Source organism: Anoplopoma fimbria, chromosome 1 (genome assembly GCF_027596085.1).
Source record: "Anoplopoma fimbria isolate UVic2021 breed Golden Eagle Sablefish chromosome 1, Afim_UVic_2022, whole genome shotgun sequence".
NCBI lineage: Eukaryota > Metazoa > Chordata > Actinopteri > Perciformes > Anoplopomatidae > Anoplopoma > Anoplopoma fimbria.
In genome coordinates, this window is record NC_072449.1 from 14,738,044 (window position 1) to 14,762,444 (window position 24,401).

General features: G+C 40.3%; 1 protein-coding gene across 3 annotated transcripts; it reads left to right on the plus strand.

Moving 5' to 3' along the window:
- Positions 1-3,586: 3,586 nt before the first annotated feature.
- Positions 3,587-23,783, plus strand: LOC129093857 (vascular endothelial zinc finger 1-like). Of its 3 annotated transcripts, XM_054601982.1 has the most exons (7): positions 3,587-3,712; positions 13,227-13,987; positions 15,506-15,575; positions 16,151-16,319; positions 17,884-17,925; positions 18,583-18,648; positions 18,840-23,783. In XM_054601982.1, the coding sequence occupies exons 1-7, from the start codon at positions 3,680-3,682 to the stop codon at positions 19,205-19,207; spliced, it is 1,509 nt and encodes a 502-aa protein (XP_054457957.1). In that variant the 5' UTR covers positions 3,587-3,679; the 3' UTR covers positions 19,208-23,783. The 3 variants fall into 3 exon arrangements, with proteins under 3 accessions (XP_054457957.1, XP_054457964.1, XP_054457969.1); XM_054601989.1 differs by lacking the exon at positions 18,583-18,648; XM_054601994.1 differs by lacking the exons at positions 17,884-17,925; positions 18,583-18,648.
- The last annotated feature ends 618 nt before the right edge of the window (positions 23,784-24,401 follow it).

Genomic DNA, 24,401 nt, shown 5'->3' on the forward strand with positions numbered 1-24,401 from the left:
ATGCATTGGGATGAGCTGCTGATTAATGGGTGTTTATGGTGAATCACAGCAACTACAATGGAAGCCAACTATGTTTACTACTCCTATAAACTACTTTGGCTACTATGTTTCTGCCACCAAGATGAAAGAAAAAGAGATCATGAAAGTCATTTTAAAGAGAAGATTTCTCAAAATAACAAATAGTTTCTCAAAACAATGACCTAGTATCATAATGGATTATGAGATTCTCAGTCATAATTATGATATACCAATTCATAATTATAAGATACTTAGTCATTATTATGAGATACTTAGTCATTATTATGAAAAGATTGTCAATATCATGAGATACTAAGTCATTATTTTGAGATTCTAAATCGTAATTATGAGAAACCTAGTCATTGTTATGATGTACTAAGTCATACTTATGATATACTAAGTCATAATTATGAGATACTAAGTCATCATTTTGAGATACTAAGTCATAGTTATAATGGCCTAGTATATCAGGAGGACCAAGAAAAGGATTTTTTCTGACACAGAAATGTTAGTGCCTGTGGATGAGGGGTCCCTGGGCCCCTCCTGATTCTTCCATTTACACAGTCCTCACAGTGCCAGAGCATCCGTTGTGCAGCATTATGCATTAGGAGTGTCACCACAGCATTTATAGGCTTACAACATCAGACTGATTGCTTCCAATATGATCGTGACAATCAGTATCCATCAACCTGATTAAAAAAGGAAGTTTGATAGGTGAATACAATTTATTAACTTTTTTATGTTTTCTTATGGTATTATGATAAGGACTAATAATGTGGATAATAAGTGATGTGTGAGAGCTGTCACTGGCTTTATTTCCACACTTTGCTTATTTACAAATGCCCTGTGAGTGAGTGTGTGACAGTCACCGCGGTGATTCCAATGAGCTCTGATACTTTCATCAGGTAGCTGTGTTCAGTTTGTCTGTGTACCGTGTGCTGTATCTCTCCCATCAGTCCCTATGGTATAAACCATAAATTAATCAATAAAGTTGTGTTCACTGCTGCCATTTTACTCACAAAATCTTTATGAAAAATAAGACCCAGGAGTGTCGGTAGTCCAGCCCCTCCTCTGCGATCCGAGGTGAAGACAGTGCTGATGAAATATTGAGCAAAATTTGATTTGATCTTTTACAATTGAGAGGTACTTATGGAATAGTTATAGCACACTACTACAAGCTGAAATAACACTGCTAGTTTGACTGTTTATGATAAAGAGGATCTATATGTGCAAAGCAACGTGTTATATGAGTCATTATCATTATACGTGTAATGATGCCTCTCATATTTGATTTCTACAGCCTGGCTTCAATTCACCACCTCACCTCAGGGCTCTAATTTCTAACCCTGTTAATTGGTGGCATTTCATTTCACGTCCTCCAGGTTTCATTATTCTTACCAGACTAAGCTTTCGGGTCGTGCACTAGCTGTGATTCAGAGAGATCATTTGAAATATTCCCAGTGCTCTCTTAGAAACTTTCCCTCATTTGAATCACTTGATTTCATGATAAATCACAAGCCCGCTTAATTTATGTTTTAATCCACAGACCCCAAAATCAAACTGCTTTTATTCAAGAATTCCTGAATTAGACCAGCTGTGTCCTCCTCAAGGTCATCTGGGAGCCTTCCAATAAAGAGCTGGTCAAGGGGGTAGTTGACTTAGCAAAGTAAAGTGATATTCATGTGACAAATTGTTAATAAAATAAATAGTTGAATTCATTGCTGACCCTTCATTCTATTTTGCTTTAAAATGTTTCTTTAATCAGAGGAGGAGAGGAGACGACTAGTTAGTTTGGGTTGAAATAAAAACTGTCTGATGTCTGCATGGTGCACATCTCAGATCACTAACCCACCTGCCAGCCAATCACCTGTTAAAACATCACTAATGGGTGCATCTGTAGAGTAACATTTTCTTCACCATCCTAGTCACTCACTCAGCATGTCTAATCTGTTGTTACCATCATTTTGTCTCATCCTCACTTTCTCTCTTTAAAACCACCTTCTATGCTCCTGTAGTTTTCATATTCAGCTTGGCTGAATGTGTGCCTCTCCCTCATGGGGCCACACTGGACCAAGACAACCCCCTGTTACCCCCAGCAGCACTCATCATGGACAGGCCTGCAGAGTCACCGGCTCCCTCACTGCCGCCTGCAGCGTGTCAGGCCCTCGCCCTGGAGGACCAGGAGGAGTGGCCCGGTCTAGCCTTCCTCCCTCCCCCACCGCCTGGTGTTGCTGAGGTAAGGCTGTCTGTCAAACATAGGAGGCCTTAGCTGTCACTGCTGCCCTCCCTCATCAAGTGCTGTCCTGTATGTTTGTGTTGTTGTCTCACCAGCTGCTGCCTAAGTCCTGGCAGGCCGCTCTCACTGTTGAGCAGCAGCGGATCGATCAGATGCTGTTTTCCAGGGACCTAGGTGGGAGTTCTCGGCTCATCAGTACGTTGAATCTCTGATAGTGCATTGAAGGCATGTCCTAGATTGCGGCCGTATTGATGAGGTGGTACCATCAGGGAAATACAGCTCTTTGAGCTAAAACAGAGGACCCTGACCAGGCGGTAAAGGTTTAAAACGAAGCTGTGTTGATGGGATGTAATCTGTGCTGTCGTTCGTTTGACGAAGAGCCTAAGAACAATATGTTTGTCTCCCAGTGTCTCTCGGCAGCAGAAAGGGATTGCTGTGCTGCCGCAGGGAACTGGTGCTGTCCCTTCCAGGAGGGAAGGCCGAACTAGCTGAACTAGCCTTGCAGGTGGAGAGTATTGCGGTTCGGTCGACAGGAACACTGCAGTGAATAGAGGGAAAATGAAGAGGGCCAGCCAAGCCGGGCAATGAGGGACTATTTATTTATTTGTACTGTTTCAGTGCCATTATTGATCGTTTTATTTTGTTAAATGATAGTTTTAGATTTTTGGCATTTGGAGTGTTTGATTGTATATTGGAGAGATGCCAGAGTGATGGGGTTGTCGAATGTGATGTTTTTTGTCATAGTCTACATGATAGATACACTTCACTCATTTTAAAGACAAAATAATCAATCAAAAAAATAATCAGCAGATTACTTGATAATTAAAATAATTGTTAGTTGCAGCATAAAACTGAAGTGTTACTAGAATAAATGCACGAGACTTAGAAAAATGACACTTAGAAAAATATTCTAAGTTGACTACGTATTTTTTCTTAAACGAACATAAGAGCTATAGCCTTCTTACCTATGCCTTTACCTATATAACTATATTGCCTATACTCCTGTTCCTCTACATGAGTGCCTGCTGTTTGCTCTTTTGTTTGAAGTTGAAACCTATATTTCTTGGGGGTTCTACTCATTTACACCTATTTAAATATTTCCGAATTAAGTATTAATATTACTTCTACTATACTATAGTACAAACAGAGAATATCTTGATCTTAAATTTTCTTTTTATAAAATGAATTATTTTTATGATACAATATAATGTATGCCTAATGTATAACGAATGCTTACGTCATTCATTAAACTCATCCGGAAAAATATTGGAAAATGCATTGTTTATAACATCCAGACGTCCAAAAAAAAAAGTCCACTGGACTTGGTTCAGCCCTGGGGGTTACAGGAAGTTGTAGCTGCCATGTTTAGCTGCTTTGTTGTAGATCCCTTGTAGGTTTCCTGCAGATTTTAGCCTAAGTGTTGCAATGGAACCGAGCTGGAGTACGTTTTTATTCCAAGTAAGTAGCACGGTACAACAGTAGTCTGAGGAACTGCACGCGCGTTTTCGAAACGCCGTAAACGTGGTTGCCAGATATTTTCACCAAACTTTTAAAAAAATGAATTACTTAGCCAAGCAAAACAAAGGTGTTAGCGTTAGCCTGCTAGCTAGCTTCGCTGTGTGGGTTGCTGTAGCAAACGGCTAACTAGCTTTTATCGAACCCGAGACCTCCGGCTGTGTCTGATATACGGACGATCTCCAAGGCCTCCGTGGTGTCGGTCAAATGTCCTGAACTCTGTTTCTCAGCATAGCGCGATGGGTGTTTATTTTCAGCCGGAGTCGGCGTGGAGCCCATTCCTGTTGGCATTGCTGTTGATGCGCGCGCGTTAGCAAATTAGCTAGCTAGGTCGAGCTACTGCTATTGCATTTCGGTTGCTAAGCTAATTGGCTAATGGGTTAGCTAGCTAACCTGGGCACTTTTCTTGTCTGCATTACAACAATTGTCGTATTTAAAAGGCAGAGACTTATTGTGAGTCCCCGAACTTAATTACGAAGATGACGTGTGGTTTTAAAAGTGCTTAAACGTCCCAGGATAATGTCACACTCTTCTGGTCACGCTAACGCTAACAGTGAATTGGAGGGTCCCTAGCACGCGGACCGCAGCGACTATAAACCACACTAAAGACTGCAAACTTTGCCTAGGTTTGCAAACAAGTATTCAAAGTACGTTAACGTTTAAGTCACCAGTGAGCCGCGCTTCTTTACGCCAGCCCCCACGTGAACTAACCCGTTTAATGAGGCCTTTTGTGTTCATCATTGTATAGGATGTGCTAGCGTTACTCGTCTCAGGAACTTTTCTTATACGTGGGAAGTCACTCATTTGTTCGACATCATGCACACCAAGTACGTTAACTTAGACGTTACATTAAGAGCTTTGCTTTACGAAATGCTGTGTAAAGTATTCCAGGAGCAGACACTGTGAAAATACAGAGATGCTAAGTGGTTAACGTAATGTACGAAACTTTTACATTTACTAGACCTACTCAGACATCAAAGTATTTGATAAGAAAGTCAGTCTTTAATGGTCATTTGTTGATATACTTGTGGTTGAAGTCCTGCTCCTGACCCACAGTAACGTTAGCTGCTCTGCACATTGACACTATAGTAAAACTTATTTTATCTAGATCTTTTGCATATCCGAGGCTTTTATGCAATACAACAGTATCTATCCCCCAACTAACTGGGAAATGTATCTACAATCTTGAGTGTTTATTATTGTTATTTTTTATTTTATTTTTTGCAAGTCCTGGCACATTTCAACACTATTTTACTTCTAAATAGTTAGATATTGTGATTACGGCATGTACTAACTGTGTTGCAGCTCCTTGGAAGTCTTACTCATCTTCTTGGTGAATAATAGTGTCCTGGTAGCAGCCAGAGCTGTGAGCTCAGAGTTCCAGCATGCTTTACTATGTGTCAATCCTGCAATGGGAAAGGAAACATTGCACCAGAGTCACGGAGCATCAACATTGTTTCAGTATCCAGTATATTAATTCAAATAACATCTAGCTTAACCTCACTGGTTGCGCCTTGTACTCAGTCTTGCAGCGTTGACGGGCACTATAACTATTGACGTTATTAAGAATAACAGGCTGATGGTTTTTGAATATAGTTATAATCTACTTTTGTTTGGAAATGCATTTAATGGGCTGAAATACAGTTGGTAAAAATGACTTGGTTTGGTAAGCCTGAGTTAAGCCATAAGTAAGGTAAGACTGAAGGAGGCTCTTTTTACTTTGAGAAAACAATGAGTAATTTGCCATGTGCAAATACCCACATTTGTTGCACTTTGTGCTGTGTCCCAATTTTGGAATACATATTGTGATAGCAAGACTCAGTCACAGAAGTTGTATTAACCTGGTTTCTACTTGTAAGTACTTACTTAACCTAGAGAGTTTCTTGTCCTGCTAGTGTTGGAAATGATCCACTGACCAGACCCTTTTCTATCAAAAATAGGACTGTTGATACTGGATTTTAACCCATTCCCCTTTTCCAGTAAGTATTTTTAAACTATCTCAGAAAATGTAATTTCACATTTCACACTGTTAAGTCTGAGTGCAAGACACTGGTGTACTAACAGTGGTAATATCAGGATGCTTCGGTTGCCATGGTATTTGTGATACTTGTATAACAATGCTAACCACATGTGTAGGCTGCTACTCTGCTTCACTGTTAAAGAGCAGCAGCTGCTAGTGGTTACTGTTTGTGATTGGGACAGTTTGGTTTAATGGCCAGAGTACCTGGAGTTGGTGTGTCAGAGACAAGGAGACTAATAGGAGGTTTATTATGAAAGGTCCACTTGGTCCACCTCATGTGATGAAGCATTTAATGAGGCAGCATTGTAATGAGCTTGTTATTGTTCTCTAAGCATTGTAATGATTTTGGCGGTTTGAAGGGGCTGGAGTTCCTGTCATGCTGTGGTACTCTGGGGAAGGCTCAGTTTACATCCCAGCTTCTACCATATTCTAAGATACTTTTTGAAGAGTTGTGATTATTTATTTTTTGTGCTCTTATTTTTATTTATAACAAACATCTTTGGCAGTACAATTTATAGCTAAGGAATAAACTGAACAAATCCCAAAAAGCAAGAAATCTAAAGCAAATTGAATTTAGTTTCAATAGTTTTTCCTGTGCCGATGGGTTCCAGGACAGAGGATGTCGCATGTGTACAGATTGTAAAGCCCTCTGAGGCAAATTTGTGATTCTGGGCTATACAAAATAAACTGAATTGAATTGAAGTGAATCAAAGTTTTTAAAGTAGACAATTGAAATGCAGTATAACACGGCATCACTCAGAGGCAGATTTGCAGACATAGTAGCATTCTATCAAATTGGACTGTGTCATGGTAAAACCATGCCCAGCCTTTCAGTGGTAAGACTAAACAATGACTTGTTTAGTTTCATTTGTACTATTTCTTGTTAATTTCCATCCCCCTTACCCTTTCCATTATTTCTTATCTTGAAAGGGACCTCACCCTTCAAAACAAATTTGTATCAAAATCATCAGAGCAGCATGATAGAACAGCGGGCTGTTCTTGCTGTTGTTGCTGAGAAGCATACACATATGGCTGGAGAAATGCTAATTGCAGTAATGATTGTTGTCTGAGTGCTGCTACAGTGTGGCGGATATAAAAGCGAGTCGACACCCTGTGACGGCCCCCAGTTCTCTCAACCACGCTAAAAAACATAGCATGGCCGACTTCACTAAGTAGGGACATGGCCGACAGCAGCACCCCCCCACCCCCACCCCCAAAAAAGCACCAGTGCTTGGATGTGTGTCATTCATAAAAGAACACAGTGGGGAAAAAAGCAGCACTCGGGATCCTGGCTCCCTCAGACCACAACCCCCCTCCTGGCTGACCGGGTTGGGATGCTTGGCTGAACCTGAAAAGCCATGGGTCAGGTCTTTAACCCTGCCCAATGGTGATTACAGAAAAGAACAAGGCTGTCTCAATCACCACATCTCTGGGTTGACCTGTTGTAAAGTTGGTGGTTACAATGTGAATCTCTGCTTTCTCCCTGGCCAAAATATTCATACAAGCCCCCACCTTCTGTTCGTCCTATCCCTTTGGGGATCTGCCATGACCAATTGGACAATGCCTGCCAGCAGCTGCAGACTTAAGATGTCCCCCCCCTACATGTTTTTGTTTTTTTACTGCTCTTGTCATTGCTTTATTTTTCTTTTGAGCGGCACATTGTTAAATTATTTATTGTCTACATTATTTTAGTTATTGTTGCTTTTCAAACATTCAGATGCACAATTTTCTAAATTTTATGTTTCCCTCTGCAGAACACCTGCTCCACCATCCTTCCCCAAACCAATTAAGTTGTTGTGTTGAGTTAATCTTCAAGGGTGAAAGCACGCTGAATCCAATGCTGAACCGCTTCCTATGGGTTGAGACTTAAGCTAGGTTACTACCGCATAATAATTCAATAATTCAATTTTTTTAAATTATGAAGAGGACAGAAGGCGTTTGTCATGTTTAATGGTTAGAATCTGCTAATGTATGTTTTTTAAAATGTTGTATTATGTAATGAGTTACTGGTGTATTAGGTACACCTGTAGGCACAAGTCTATGAAAATCTCATGTCACAATTATTCTGGCCAAAATAGTGGCGATTCCCAATATTATGCCGCTAATCATCAAACTATGGTTAAAACCTTCAAAATAGCACTAAAACATAATTGAAATCCCTATACCATACATTTGGTTTAGAAACAAATATTTTTATTCCATCACAGATGTGACATGCATCTATTTTAGTAAACATTGTGTTTAGTGAAAAACCAACAACAATAAATGAGGTAATCATAAGGTAAATATAGGTATAGTGTAAATATAGGAAAAATCTAAAAAATTGTGTGAGCTTGTTCTTTCTTTTAGGATATGTTTTGTATTTATAAAAAAAAAAAAATCAGGCTATTTTAATTTTTTTACGCTTATCTACCATTTTAGCTTTTTATGTCCCCCCATGACAATATTCCTGGTTATACCTAAAATGGAAATTCCCCATGATCAATTTGACATCCAACAAACCCTTTCTTGTTGAAGCTATGTTTAGTTTTCGTACGTACGTGAAGACGTAATAGACACAGTTCACTTTAAATGCAGTCCAGTTAAATTCGCAGACCATCTGGTAGGTGGATGTGGAGTTCCCTCAGTAGTATGTTGAGGCGTTAACTTTCTACTAAAAAAAAAAATTCACCTTTGATATTTCCATCTGTCCCCTTTGCTAATTTATATTTATTAGCATATCATTACTATGGACCCTTTCCCTGAAAACTCATGCAACTCATCAGGGTTTGACTTAAAGGTTTTTGCTTTGGGAAAGTCACTGATAACCAACTTTTCAGAAATAGAAAATGTAGGCCTATTTATAAAAAAAAAAAAATGCAATCAACAGGGATTTAGACAATTATTATAACTAGTGCCTGTTGAAAACATGGCTGTTCAGAACAGGAATGGAATCATGGCCTGTTTAGCTTCCAACACTAGACTTAGGCAGCTTGTATCACAAAATGAAAACTATTAATGGCAACATGTTTTTTTTAATCCATCTAATTATTTAAATAAAAAAACAATCATTTGGTAAATGGACTCTACTTGTATTGCGCTTTTTTCTAGTCCTACGACCGCTCATCACTCACCCATTCACACCCACTCTTACACTGATGGCAGGGGGCTACCATGCATGGTGCCACCTGCCATCACGACTCTAACTAACATTCACGCACTGCCGGAACAGCCTGCCGGAGCAATTTGTGGTAAGTGTCTCGCCCAAGTACACATCAAGATGGACTAGTGTAGTCGGGGATCGACCCGCTGATCCTCTGATTGAAGGACAACCCCGCTCTACCACTGAGCCACAGTTGCCCGTTTATTTCTTATTCATTTGAATTGTGTGCTTTATGCAACTACCACAGTAGATAACAATAACAAAGTAAAAGTATAACATTGGAACCTTTGAGGGCTTCGACTAAAATTTGAATCGCACAAAAAACTGCAATCAGTGCCTCCAGTTGTTATAGTTTCGTACTGTTAATAAAAGCAGTGAATATGTCACTTTATTATTCCAATTTGATTTGGCTGCAAAATATTTACTCAAATGTAGATTTTAAAAACCTCCTGTTGCTAAAGCATTTAAAAACAAATAGGCCTTTGTTGTTTAATCTCTATGTAAATATTGCTTTTATTAGTGAACTATTTGTGACAGTCACTTGATCATGTGTGCCATCCTCACCAAGTGACAAGAACTCAGAGGTGCGGTACCACGCGCTGGCCGTGATGACGTCATTATCTAGCCCGCATGCCGGCCAGTATAAACTCAGCTTAAGTAAACCCATGGTGAGAACAGTCTGATGGTAAAATCCTACTTAATCGTTCATTTAATAGCCAGTATGCAGTACATACTGACTCAGTATGCAGTAGGCCTGCAGGGATTTGAATACACACAATTGTGCAATGGTGGCACAGTTCCCGTGTGGGCTATCTGTTTGTGCCTGTCCACTCACAGGAAGTGAAGAAAAGTTCTGTTATAATGTTGTCCAGCATTCATGTAGCGCTAGAAGGCTAGCAGGGCTTGACATTACGCTTTGACAGATGTTTTACCTTCCTGATAGCCAAACCTACTTGGCTCTACCACTAGGAGACTGGCTCAGTGGTAGAGCAGGGTCTTCCTTCATCAGAAGATCGGCGGTTCGATTCCTTGGTCCGCTAGTCCATGTGAATGTGTCCTTTGGCAAGACACTTAACCCCAAGTTGCTCCCGAAGGCTGTGCTATGAAGATAAGATAAGAGATAAGATAAGATAATCCTTTATTAGTCCCGCAGCGGGGAAATTTGCAGGCTTACAGCAGCATAGAGTTAAAGTGCACACAAGAGACATAGTAAAGAAAGAACAAGTATTATAAATAAGCAATAAAAACAGTAGAAAAACACAATAACTGAAATATAATATTTACAGACAGAAAAAAACTATTTTAACTATTATTGCACAGTGTTTTTATTGTCATGTGTCATGTGGTCTGCTGGGAGCAGAGCTGGTTGTGCAGTCCTGATGGGCAGGTCGCACCTTGCATGGTGTGTGAATGGGTGAATGTTGACATGTAGTGTTAAAGCGCTCTGAGTGGTCGGACGACTAGAAAAAACTGTACATGTCCATTTTACCATTTACTTGTCCAAAAGTAAATGGGAGCCTATTGAAAAATATAATCAACAAAGATTTGAACAAGTGGACCCAAAAAAGGTCAGAAATTCAAAATGTTATCCTTTAACATTGTTACTGTCATCTATGGTGGTTATTTGAATACATTTTACAATTTAAAGTATTAGGAAATAAATTATTATATTTTTTCTAAAAGCATTTTGGGGGGCATTAGTAGTTTTAATGATGTATTATGTATAAGCTGCTTATTGCAAATTTCCCCGCTGCGGGACTAATAAAGGATTATCTTATCTTATCTTATCTTATCTTATCTTATACATACAGGCCATAATTCCTTCTATAATATCTATTTAATATTGCTGTGAGAACAACTCCTTTTAGATAACTATATTTAAGTTTATCACCAAAATCTTGATTCTACAAGGTGACATTTAGACACATCATCATAATGTTGTAATTTACCTTTTGTCCAATTGTCATTTTCACTGTTTGGAGCTTGAAGCCCTCATTAGCTCTGAAACATGATTTCCTGGTCATTTTATATCCAAAATGCTCCCATAATGCCGATTAAAGGCAATTTAATAATGCTGGAGTGTTGGTTACCTCTAAAATGTTCACAACTCCACACAAACAGCATGTCTCAATGTAGGAATCAGGACACCATAGGTATCCCAGCTTTTTAATAAAAGAATTTATGAAACCAGGATTTATATATCTGCAGTTATTACAAAAAGGTTAATCCCAACAGCCCTAATTAAAGTATTAATAGTTTATAGAATATAATATTGCTCTTTGGCCTTCATGTATCTATGCAATATTGCCACTAATAACGAAATTTATCACAATATAGCATGGTTCTGGTATTAAATATATAGTCATAACTACATGGTAAAGCCCATTTCTGTATACCCCCACAAACTAAAAGTACTGAGTATTTAATTAAGAAATGTAGTTCGAAATGAATTTAACAGTTTCATATTAAATGAAGTAATGTAGGCCTTGACTATATATTATCTAAATAATAAGGGATAGCAAATCTAATCGGCCGATAAATGCATTTTATAGGACAGGTAGCTGACATGAAGGCCCGTAATGATGTTTACACATACAAGTCCTACATAACCTCACTGATTATTATCATTGAGTTAGTTATAATAACAGAGGTTAGCTGTGGAAAGAAGTTTTGTTCTAGTTTTAGACCTGCTTTGTTTACATTCTGTGTCATTGCAGCATACGAGTGATGGACATGTAGTGTGCTCACATCAAACGGTCACATAGCATTATTGTCTGTGTTATCTGGGTGTGTGCACCGTTAACCGTGTATGCAGTACAACAGCGATACTGTTTCTCCATAAGCGCAAACAAACACTGTTAACGCATTGATTTGTTCTTTGCACTCCAAATATGCTTGTTGTTGGGGGGGGGGGGATTTTTCTGGTCTGTGTCTGACTTTCTCAGAGCAGCTCTCATTGGGTTAGTTAGGCTGAGTCCGACAAAGTTTCTGCATGTTGGGCCCTCGTGAAGAAAAACAGCTGTTCACTCCAGCTTTGCTGCGCTCTTTTTGACCAGCCACAGTTCAATAATGATCCAAAAATATTTCTACACTTAACGGGTGGGCTGGTTTGGCTCTCCCCATGTGCATCGGCTGTAGTTCGGCCCTGAAAATGAAAGTGACTCATGGGTCCGGTCGTGTCAGCTTAACAGCACCCTCTCCGGAGTGACAGGACTACCGTGTTCCTGGAAAGACTGTTATACGGGGCCGACTGTCGGCAATCCACCAGACCCGTCGTAAAACATGGAGCCCATCTCCTCATTTACTGTGCCTTGTGAGAGTAACTTCTTTGCCATGTCATCATCATTCATATTTATACAACCTAAGTACAACCAGTGTGTTTATGATTAAATTATTAACTAGAGCTCCGTGTAGAAATACTAAAAAATTTAAGTCCTGCATTTAAAATGTAGCTTGAGTAAAGTACAAAATGATTGGCATCGAAAATGTACTCAAATGACCAAAAGTTAAAGGGATACTCATTATGTAGTATTTCCCATTTCAAATAATATTGTTATGGTAGTCCTATATCACAGATGTCTTAATATGTTAATCATTTTAAAATGCAGCTGGTAAAGGTGGAGCTCATTTTATTTTGTATTGGAAAGCATTAATGCTTATTTTATCAATCGCACATCTTTGACTGATTATCAGCTGATAACGTTGAGTACCCCTCATTGATCACATTTACTCTTCACCTCCCCGATTTGACAGCTGCATGAGGCTTTCCACTTTCCAGAACACAGTTTACTCACATCTTTCATTTGTTGCCTTTTATTTATTATTTTGTATAGTGTTTATTTTACTTTTTTATCTGTGGAGAGTAGGACTTTCCCCAACCAAAGAAATTCTTTGACACTAACAACACTCTTGTTTTTTTTTGACCAGACTTTGAATATTGAGTTTCTCCACCAAGAATCATGCAAAAGCCGCACTTAAAATATTCTGGTTATCAAAGATTGGCTTATTCGTTTCTTGTAAAATAAGTCATTCCATTCTTCATAAAGAACATGTAATGGACTAGAGAGATCCTTGTCAGTGGACGAATTGACCAAGAGTTGATAGACCAAGTGCATAGAGGAGTATGTTTAAACCAAGATAATTAAATGTAGTAAATCTGCTGTCCTGATGGCCAATGTTTTACACCCTGGAGCAGAAACAGCCCTCCTTTCCCACTCTGTTGGTCCTTAGCTGTATATGTGGTTTGAGGATGTGTATTAACATCATTTTACATGGCTCTGTCTTTCTCGTTACAGCAAGCCAATGAGGCTCTGCATCACCAGCACCAAGTAGCCGGGAACAGCCTCTTGCCTTTGCTCAGTTCTGGAACGGAACCACCTGATCAGAAACCGGTGCTGCCCATTCCCTTGGACCAGAAACCCCCTGTCAGTGCTGCAGAACTTCTTAAAGACAATGTGGCTAGTGGGACTGGGGGCGTAGGTGGTGGGGGGCCTCCATTGACCGTGGTCAAAAAGGAGCCTAAATCAAAGACGCCCTTCATCTGTGGCTACTGCAACAAGGCTTTCCGGGACAGCTACCACCTCCGGCGGCACGAGTCTTGCCACACTGGCATTAAGATGGTTTCGCGGCCGAAGAAGACACAATCAGCCCCCACCATGGTACCGCTCATATCCACTGTACCACGTGAGAATAGCGGAAACCCTTCATACATTACTACTGTAGCTGGTATCCTGACTACAGCCACCACGTCCACATCCACAGGCACCAGCATCATGACCCCAATGCAACACCACCACCAGCAGCAGCAGAGCATCCCTAAGAAACCCCCCAAACCAGTGAAAAAGAATCACGGTTGTGACATGTGTGGTAAGGCCTTCAGAGATGTGTACCACCTCAACCGCCACAAGCTGTCGCACTCTGATGAGAAGCCGTTTGAGTGTCCCATCTGCCAGCAGAGGTTTAAGAGGAAGGATCGCATGACATACCATGTCCGCTCCCATGATGGGGGAGTTCACAAGCCTTACATCTGCTCTGTCTGTGGGAAGGGCTTCTCCAGGTATGCAGACATCATTTATCATAAATGCAGAGAGCACTTTACCCAGACTGATGATCTTTGCTAACGGAAAAAGAGGAGTGTAGAAAATCAGTGTAATGTTGTTTTGTTCTTATTTTGATTCTCTGCATAGTAAATGCGTGCAGGGTAGTGGCTATTTTAAAAGGAGCAGTAAAGAAAGGATCAGATTTCCATCAGCTCCATTTTGGCCGATACTTATTAATTATCCTTCAATGTAAAATTAGTTTGAGCCTTAAAGAATTCATTGTGTGTATTCAGCACAGTTAATAGTTAGTTTTCAAAAGGTGCCGTTTGATGATGGATCTTGCTGTTGAAAGAAATCCCTGATAGTTTGTGTGGAATTCTGATTTATGATTTTTTGACCAATAGTGATAGTATCCGACTAAATGCTACATTGTGAATAGGCACGGCTACCAAAACCCGGCATCAAACGGGTGCTACATTATGAAAGAACATTATTGGTTCTGTTTTTTTTGTGTGTGTGTAATGCATTATCACGCTGCAGCCTCTAGACGTGCTCTCTGTGTCGGGTTGAGCCAGTGAACAGCAATGACGCCGCAGTGGAGACGGTGAAGGGAACCAGTTTAAGTAAAGATAACTATGACATCTACGCTCGTTACTGTGAGGGCAATAAAACGTTCACACCTGTTCAACAAGCATAAACATGATGTGAACATGAAGATGAGCCTTATTTCAATTTAGGACTGTATATTTGCGAGCACGATACAATACGTATCACGATACATGTCTCACGATATTACGATACATATTGTGTGTAATGTTAAAAAAAGAAAATACAACTTGCTGTGTACCAACGGGGTAGACGAACATGTACATCACATGATATTGATAACTAGGCGAACAAATTGCTTCAAAACTACTTCATTCAAAATTTCCATTTATTATAATTATTTTTTTTCTTTTGCATTGCACATAGTCACTGAGCAGTGAACACATTGACATTAAATGCACTAGCCATAAACATCAAATGAATATAAAGTGCATATTGTCTTCTTTCTTATTGTGTCACCGAACACTTAAACTGACATGTAGATGCCTGGAAGATGAAGACGCTCTTAAAGGCGCTTCTAAACTTCATGTATGGATAAAATGCTATCCTTATCTGCAGCGTATGTGCAGAACAGCCAACTGAATCAGCAGTTCACCTTTCAGCAGTCAGCAGTGAGGTTCTGTGTCTGCTTATCCCCCTCTGATCAAAGTGAAGGCGGTTAGCCCCGAGGTTAGCCACAACTCCAGCTCACGTCACAGGGCTGACTTTTCAGATGGACCAGCGCTATTCTCCTTTCAATGACAATCCGCCCCTGCAAAATGAACTGCTGATTGTATCACTCAACCTAATCACATGACTGAATGTTTATCATGATACATTTTCTGCTGTATTCCACATTCCTAATCTCTTATGTCAATGAACTGATGCTACCAGTAAAGCCAAAGCTGAATGATATCCATGTTCTTCCTTGTCTTTATCCCACCCTGCAGACCTGATCACCTAAGCTGTCATGTCAAGCATGTCCATTCCTCAGAGAGGCCATTCAAGTGCCAAGTAACGGTAAGAGCCATTACTCAGTCTCCCCTCTGCAAAAAGCATTCAGGTTTGCTGTCAGTTTAGACCGGTGTCATTATTGATACATGAGGATCAACATCATTGAGAACTCTAAAGGCCAGATTGGATCAGACAACATGAGCTGCCATTCAGAAGCTACTACCTGAACATCCTGCTGCCCAGGTTTTATAGGTGCAGTGTCATTTTCATGATACTACTTGCCAGTTTCACAGTGCGGATCTCTTCTGTGAGCACAGTACAAATGAGCGCTTTCTCTATTCTTTAAATCAGCAATGTTAATGTCCAGTCGTGGCCAAGTTGGTCCAGAATTTATACTGAAATATGAATTGCTTATCACTCATAATCCCCATGAACTTGACAGTTTGAAGAGGCAGAAATGCAGTATATGTTTGAAAGCGTTGCTCACCTATATGAACGTTTTGGTCTAGTCACTCTAGTCTTTTCCTGTGTTTGCTGTTGTCTGTATCAGAAAGCGATAATAAATGTCTTTCCTTTTTTACAAGCAAGGAGCTTACATTTTTCTGTTTGAAATAAACAATATTCCCTGGTTTCTTTCCCAGGCCTGTACCTCCGCCTTCGCTACCAAAGACCGTCTGCGCTCCCACATGATCAGGCATGAAGGCAAAGTGACCTGCAACATCTGTGGCAAAATGCTAAGCGCTGCCTACATCACAAGTCATCTCAAGACGCATGGCCAGGCCAGCTTCAGCAACCCATGTAACAATAAAGGTAGGCTAGAGTGTCCTTTACTTCTCTTAAAGCTCCTCACTACTTTCACCACCTTTTCAGTTTAATACGTAATCATTGGCAAAACAGCCCAGCAACACACATGGAAACTTCCCAAACCAATAACGTATTCAATCCACTATTGGTCATGATGCTGATAGGGGGATTATATTGATATCCCACTAATCCAGCTGTGATTTAATGTTCAGTAGACCTGAACTACAGACTACCACTGCCTTAATGGCTGCTCAAGAGGTCAGCTGTTCCACCAGTTGGTGCCCTAACTGGTCTGCCATCACCATCATCATCATCATCATCTTTCAAGTTGAAATGTGGTTGTGATGTTTTAAACTTGGAAAAGCTATTTTTGTGTAGTGGAACTGCAGTCTTCACCCTTTGTTTATGAAGAGCAAGCTTCTCAAAAACCGTTAAGTTTATGATGACCATTCCAATTTCACTAGTTATGACTTTCTAATTTGCCGGTCAGCCTTCCCTAAGTAACAGCAACAGATCTCAGTCAGATACAGCTGCTAGAAAGAAGTTTTCTCTTCAGGCACAGTGTGTGGAGTAAAGAGCTGCTGCTGCGCCTTTTCGTGCAGAGCAACCACGGGGATTGAGCTCCAGTGAGTTGGTGCATTGAAACAGCGACACATGTCACTTTTAGATTTTCCTTTTTATTTAAATGAAAACGGCCATAAAATGTGTAATAATCACATCAAATACATTAAAGTGATAGCCCAGACAAATAAACCTTCTCATATGTCGGCCTATAAACCAACAATGAATCTGTATAAACCGGCAAGAGAAGAGCTAACGTTAGTTAACACTATTTACTTACTGAATCAGACATGTAGGCTCTTTATATTGTAATTCATTCCCATGCATGATGCTTAGAGGACTCACAGTGAATGGCTTGTCTGTCGATGGCATGGCGTGAACTTGAATTAATCCAGTTGTTTGAGGGAGATGTTCTCAACGCAATATGAATAAGACATTTCAGGAGGGACATACGACCGGTTTAATTTCCTAACTTAAGCTCTAAGCAGCTCATCGTACTTAAACTACAAATGCCCCAAAAAACATGTTTAATCAAAGCATATATTTAAGCTAAAATAAAGTCAATTATTTTGACTGTATCCCCACCTGGGGTTGTGGTATTTGAAAGGTGTGGGTCTTAAAGACATTATTCAGCTGCATTACAGGAAATAAATGATTCAGCAATTTAGGATCTTGGCCCATACTAAGGACAATAATTCATGATATCTCAGTCTCTGCTGATACGATTGTGAAGTCTTTTGTGTATCCCCGACTTAATGAAAGTGTCCTACCACTTAAAAAGAGAAGATGTATTAGATGTCAGGAATAAGCTGAGGTGAAATAATTAATGAGATGTGTGTGTATAGATAGAAAGAAAGAAAGAAAGAAAGAAAAAAAAAGAAAATGTTGAGAATTGAACACTCCCTCTGCCACACAACTTAACCATGCCAACTGTTGAAGCTCACTCCCGGATGATGGCACTGCTGCCCTGTGCTCTTGTAACCCCATATGTGTCTGTATTTCTGAATAGGCATAAGTGACTGGCAGTGGAACCACTCAGGGCCACGAAAAGGTAATCCAGTAGCTAGTAGCAGAAACCCCTTAGCACTGAATTCTAACCTCTGCAAAACACAAGTGGCCAGTTTTTCTTCACGTTCCATGTCACACAAGTTCAGAAGCATTTCCTTTCTCTGAGGACTGTTGTAATTCAGGTTCTTATTTTTGCTAATATAAGGTTAAATTTCATGAAGCAGGATCAGTAGAGCATTTAAACAACCACAAACTGAGCCATAACACTTAAGCTAGATACACACTACCTGACCTCTCATCAGAGGTCATCTCGCATTACTCAATTTTTTTTATTTCTGTCCTGACTTTGGCCAGATTGACCGGCTTTTTATTTACCCACTCTTCAATTCAACCAATTCTAATAGCAAAAATGATGATGTCCCAGTTGAGATGGGGTCCTAACTGACCCAGCAGCCAGCTAGCCACCTCACAGCATTTGTGAGGCAAGTTGATAATTACCCTGTGATGAGCTGGCCCTGAACTCAGCTGGGATGGTCCAATTGGCAGTCCTGCAGTGTAGTGTGTATCCAGCCTTAGGCATACACAGAGCTTAAGTTGTCCTTCATAATGTGTTACTGTTTCAAATGAAAGTTCTGAATTCAAACTAATGGACAGTTAGCTTGTTAGTCTATTGATCCTGCTTTTTGAATTTACCCCTCAGGTGAGTTGACGGTAGGAGAGATTTTAAATAACTCCTTCCAAGTCCTAATTGACAACTCTCACAAAGGTAGGTTTCTTCATCAATATTACTACAGTTGACATAATGCATTAATGGTGTATTGACATTTTCAGTGACCCAGCTTAACAGCCAAGGAGTTGAGAGGGCTGTTCACTTTCCCTGTTTTGGAGGGCTAGTATATTTCCTCTCGGTTGACCAGCCCTAACTCTACTCTTATCTGTCTTTTTTTTAAAAAACAGATGCCAACACTGTGCACAACAACTCGGCCAGCACAACGCCGGTCACTAACTCGACAGCAATAACCTCGGCCATGAACCGCGGTGGCATTGGCAGCCATCCCGTCACCATCGCTGCTCAGATGAACATCGGCACCAGCACAGTCAACATCACGTCACAAGTCAACCTGCAGCACCCGGTCACCATCACGGGCCCTGTGAACCTGGCCTCCATCAACATCCCTACAACGGCACACATGAATATCGCCCACCCGGTGGCCATCACCACTCCCATGTCCATGAATATCACCGGGCCACTCAACATTTCCATGAGGCCCATGGAGAGCATGCCTTTTCTATCCCAAGTTCTGCCTTCGTCCCCTCCTTGGTAGAGCTTCTTTTAGTCTGTGTAAGAGCTGATCATGTTTTAACTGCCTAATAATGGACGAGCCTCTCACATCTTGACGGGTTGATAGTGTGTTAAACCTGAAAAGGTGACAACTAATGTTATTCAGCCACATAGGTAGTAACCAATGATTGTTACTTGCAGAAGTGATTATTACTGCATAATTTGTCCATTTATCATTTTGTTTGTATTTATAGGAGAAAACGTATTTCCAATATCCGTAATCATGATAGGAAAATAATAGTTTAGAGTGCTTACAGTCACTCATTGCAGAGTATTAGCCAACATAGTGAAGGGGGATGAAGTTCTGAGTCCATCAGATGAATGGTGTTTTTAGGGATAGGCCACATGGAAACACCTGTCTATCATAGTATGAGTTTGATTTGATCTTATTTTAGATATTGTAATATAGGACATTTCTAGAAATGTAATAGAGAACGGTTTTATTGATACTAGATGGGACTTTCTGTTCTTGGCTAACCCAGTGAATTAATTACTTGACAAATCAAGGTACTTCATCACATTGATGCAAAAATTCTGTAAATCAAATATATCCATAAAGCCGTCCTGCTCAAAGATTTGCGACATTGCGACACTGGCCTAATATACCAAAATGGAGAAAGATACCTCAGTGTGAACAGTTAGGCCACATTTCTGTTCCTCTGTAAGTATACTCCTTACTGCTCAACCCTAGTCCACGGGGTTTCTCACTGCCCTAGCTCGTTGGGTTGGTCAAGTTTTTCTCCTTCCTACTAGTTGGGTTCCTGAGGGCCATGTCACTCTCAAATACGAACAGAAAAACTGGTTTTATTTTTTCTCTGCTTCCAACCACATTTCAGTCTTCATCAGGTCAGAGCTGTGAAAGGGGGATCTAAGTATGAAACTCCAGTCATGTGATAACAGGAGATCTTATGGGGGGGGGGGGGGGGTCTGTTCACAGGTCTTTAGTGCCACATGTGAGTGGCCTCCATCTCCACCGGCTGATAAAGACCATGATGATAGGTGAAAGCTCTGAAAAAGCAAGCCAATGGTCCTGAGGTCCAGATTACTTCTTCAAGGTGAAGAGTAGTAACTCTTGGATAAACAACATTTAGTGCAGATATTCCGTGTATATAATATTTTATGCCAAAGATTTTCTAAGTATCGTGTTTTCCCCTAAATGCTATATTTTAAAAGATAAAGGGAAAACCTTTGAAAGGTATTTGGACCATCATAGGACACTTCAATTCTCCTTTTGGAAACCCAGAGTAATAAAATTGGCGCCTCGGGGCTGCCTGCCTGACTAACAAAACCCATGCCATTATTGCAATAATGATTCTTTTTAATAATGTGTATATTAATGTTAAATAGTTGGCATTAGTAGTAGTACACAGGAACAGGTTTCATTACACTTTCAAACCAAAAGAGTATTTGCTTCCACTTTGGTGTAATTATTGGGCAGTTATTACAGTACCAGCCTCTGCATTGTCTCCCATGTCTTTTATTTTTAACTCCTGCCTCCCCCTTTTTTAAACTAGGGTAGTTTGTTTAATGATGACGGGTAGTTGACGGTGAGCCAGCTCTTTGCAGCAGTGTTGGCCTTAAACACATCATATGCTGTGGAGAGGCGACCCCTTTTTAGAGCCCTACTCCAGAACTCTTTCATCTCTATCTAGCTGCTGGGGGACAGAGTCGGTCTCGTAAAAGTGGCCACGAAAAGATTTCCACAACTGGGCATCTGACTTCAAATCTGGGTGATAAGTGAGATCTTACTAGACCTTTAGGCTTTGTTGAGTTGAAGTGTAATGCCAGAGTTATTCTTAAATGCTTCCTTTTTAAGGCAGATTTAGTTTCTTTCTGTTATTTTAGTGGACTTATCAGTATTTGATAGTTTATGTATTTTAAAGTTTAATGGCAAAATACAAAGCTTCCATTTGGAGAGAGAGTGAGTTTACCCCCCCCTCCCCGGTCCGTGTTTTTATAATTGCTGGAAACCAGTCAGTCGACACTGCTGGATACTCTACACAAGTTTATGTGTCACATCTGTTTGAGAATTTTTGTATGTATTTATATCATGACAGTTGAAGGTACAGCTAAGAGGAAATGTCTCGTACTGAAAGCATGTCCCTTATGATTTGCCCTTAAAATGGCAGTATTATCAAAGGTCAAATAATGTGGAATTTTGATTACTGAGGACGTTTTTAACTGTAGAGGTCAAGAGGGCTACCCAGTGGCTGGTTAGAATCTGTACTACAGAAACAGTGTCAAAGTTCACCTGTGGGATGTTTAGTTGGTTAGATGGTTCACTCTAGCAGCTATAGGATCTCCGTCACTGTCAGGCAAACTCAGGAAGGTTACTGAGAATAGTCTTTTAAAACCATGTTCAGCTATTCACACACTGGTCATTTCTTTGTAAATATGAAACACTATTTTATTGCCTTTTTACCTGTGGGAGAGGGAACATCTCTACTTACCATAGGCTAGCAATGCAAGAACGATATCACCACTGATGTGGCCGTCCATCCGAGGAGAGAGAAACCATCAGAGACTAGTTAACAGATAAGGCTTGTGTCGCTGTCTTTAAGTTCTCAACACATCCCAGAGCACGGCTGAACACCAACAGTTTATCCTTCTAACTAATATCTGTGAGCTACGGTTTGACACATCTTATGACTCCAATGGCGTAGAATTCTATTGCTTTCCAAAAACAATTAAACACGTTAAGGAGCCATACCATTGGATTGGTTAGCAAGCTTCTTCATTGACGTGAACACTGGGTGTAGTTCATTCCTGTCCTCTGCCCCACATGGTGCTACTCGTCAGAGACTAAACGTGAAGCCACAGGAGTCTTTGAGGATTCTTCTCAGTGAAGGAACATGTCACCCAGTGCAGCTCCACGCCTCTCTTTTGTATTTTCTTTAGCTTTTGGAAACCAGTTCATTGGTCAAGTGTTAGCAATATCCCATTACTTCCCAGGATTCCCTGGTGGAGTGAGTCTTGAGGAAAGCGAGTGAACTGGTTAGTAGATGTGAACCCTGTTTGTAGTTAAAGGGCTTTTTTTTTTCCAGTGCAGGAACTCTAAAGCACTTGCAGCAGACTGTAGGATGTGCACACTACAGCAGAGTGGTACTTAGAGGGGCATTTCAGTGTGGTGGACTGAGTCAATGATTGGTGTTTGCTTTACAGTTCACCTGGCCACATCTGCACTTTGGCAGCCCAGATGTTTGGCCCCTTAATTTCATTGTATGCATGCCAACACAGTCCACAAAGGGAAGTGTTCTAATGTGTACTGGCATTAAGAGCTTGGATTTTGATTCATTTACCATCTGTACTTTTTATTTAATTTTTTCAATGTTACATGTGGATGGCTGAGCTTGTCCAGTGAGGGTTTGAGTTCAGCAACCATTATTAGAAGGCTAGTGACTTTTTATGAAAACAAAACACTAAAAAAAAATTAGGATGAAAGGAAGTGTGTGATGTCATTTGTCCTTCTCCAGTTGCCGTAAACAAGTGTGCCTGAAATATATTTTTGCACGACTTTTCCACACGTTGGCGCTTCCTCCTCTAGATGTGCTGTGTGATGGAATAGTTTGTGAGGGAAGCCTTCATGAGTTCAGACGGCCGAGGAAACAGACTCCGTTGTGATTAGCTTCATTAGCTTTTAAACCTGATGAGTGTGACGTCATTCTGCTTCAGGAACAACCCGAAACCTGAATTAAGGTTTTTATTTGGGTCAAGGTCGTGTAGATGTATCAATGACATTAAACCATGTGCTTTCATTTTTTTAATTTGACTCCAACCTAATGTGAAAAACATTATTTGGCCAAATAATGATATGGAAGATCATTTTTTTGTTTGTTTTCTGTGAACTTTGTATGATGAATTTGGCAGATGTGAAGGCAAATGAATGTATATCTTTGTACAAACCATTTAGTTCAGAGGACATGTTAGTTATGACAGACACATGCAAGAAAAAAAATAACCTTTTATAAATCTTTTTGTATTAGAACATTAACAATGGTAATTTTTGTATATACGAAGGCTAGGCTTTCTGATTAGCAGAAAGGTAAAACATTCCTACATTTTTTTTTAAATGTATGTCCATTGAGAATAATGATGTAAAGATAAGCGCAATGTTTTATGTGCCTTTTATTTGGGTTTGTCTAAATAAAAGAAAAACAGTAAAGCATGATTTTGGACTGTCCATGCTGAGTCCCACAGAGGAGAGTCAATCCTCTCCATCTCGGCTGAATCTCTGGACCGACTCCCCTGCACTCAAGACACTCCCCTAGATCAGGAGAGATGTACTCCTTTCTGGTTTTAGTTTCTTTTCCTGGCTTTAGTGGAGGTTTCTGGGAGGCTGAGATGGTTGCTGAAGTCCCCGGTCAGTATGATGGTTTTGATCTCCAGACTCCTCAGTGTCTTCGGCGGCTCACTGGCTCACAGTTGGCCTGCTCATGATGAAAGTGCCTCTGTGACTTATTGGAGTGGATTGTGGGGGTTTTGTGCCAAACCATGGTCTGTACGTGACGATAAAACATTTCGGTGTTTATTTTTCATTCTTTAACTATTAAACTTGGAAAATGTGATGGGCTGTGTGACGTGTCTTTGTTTGACATTCAGTGGTTAACCGACACCTGAATGAGCAAAGATTTGATGCTGTACAATGGAAAGGAATCCTGTTTACCACACCATTCTGTATTGTAAACACTGTGTACACTATCCGGCCTAAAGTGTGGGGACCCATTTTCCACATACTCCTGTCTTTTGGCCTGAAGCTATTTTTTCTGGTTTGGGTGGGTCCATTAGTTCCAGGGAAGGGAAAGTAGTGTAGTATAACAAAGTTCACTGGAGAAAAGGAAGCACTGCAGGCAGGTCACACAGAAGGCTTAGTTTCTTGAAGGGAAAGTTCAGCCCAAAAATCAGAACTGCATATTTTCCCTCTTATCTGTAGTGCTATTGCTCAATCTAGATTATTCTGGTCTGAGTTTCCTAGTTTTGGAATTATCAGCCATAGATATGTCGACCTTCTCTTCAATGTAATGGAACTAGAATGATTGTTTAAAGAACCAAAACAAAACATCTGAAAAATTCAACATCAATGTCTTTGAAATCATGACCCAGTTACTTGTTGTGAGCCATTTCATGTAGAAACTAGGGTTGAAAGTAAACCTTCTAGAATAGTTTATTGGATGGAAGGC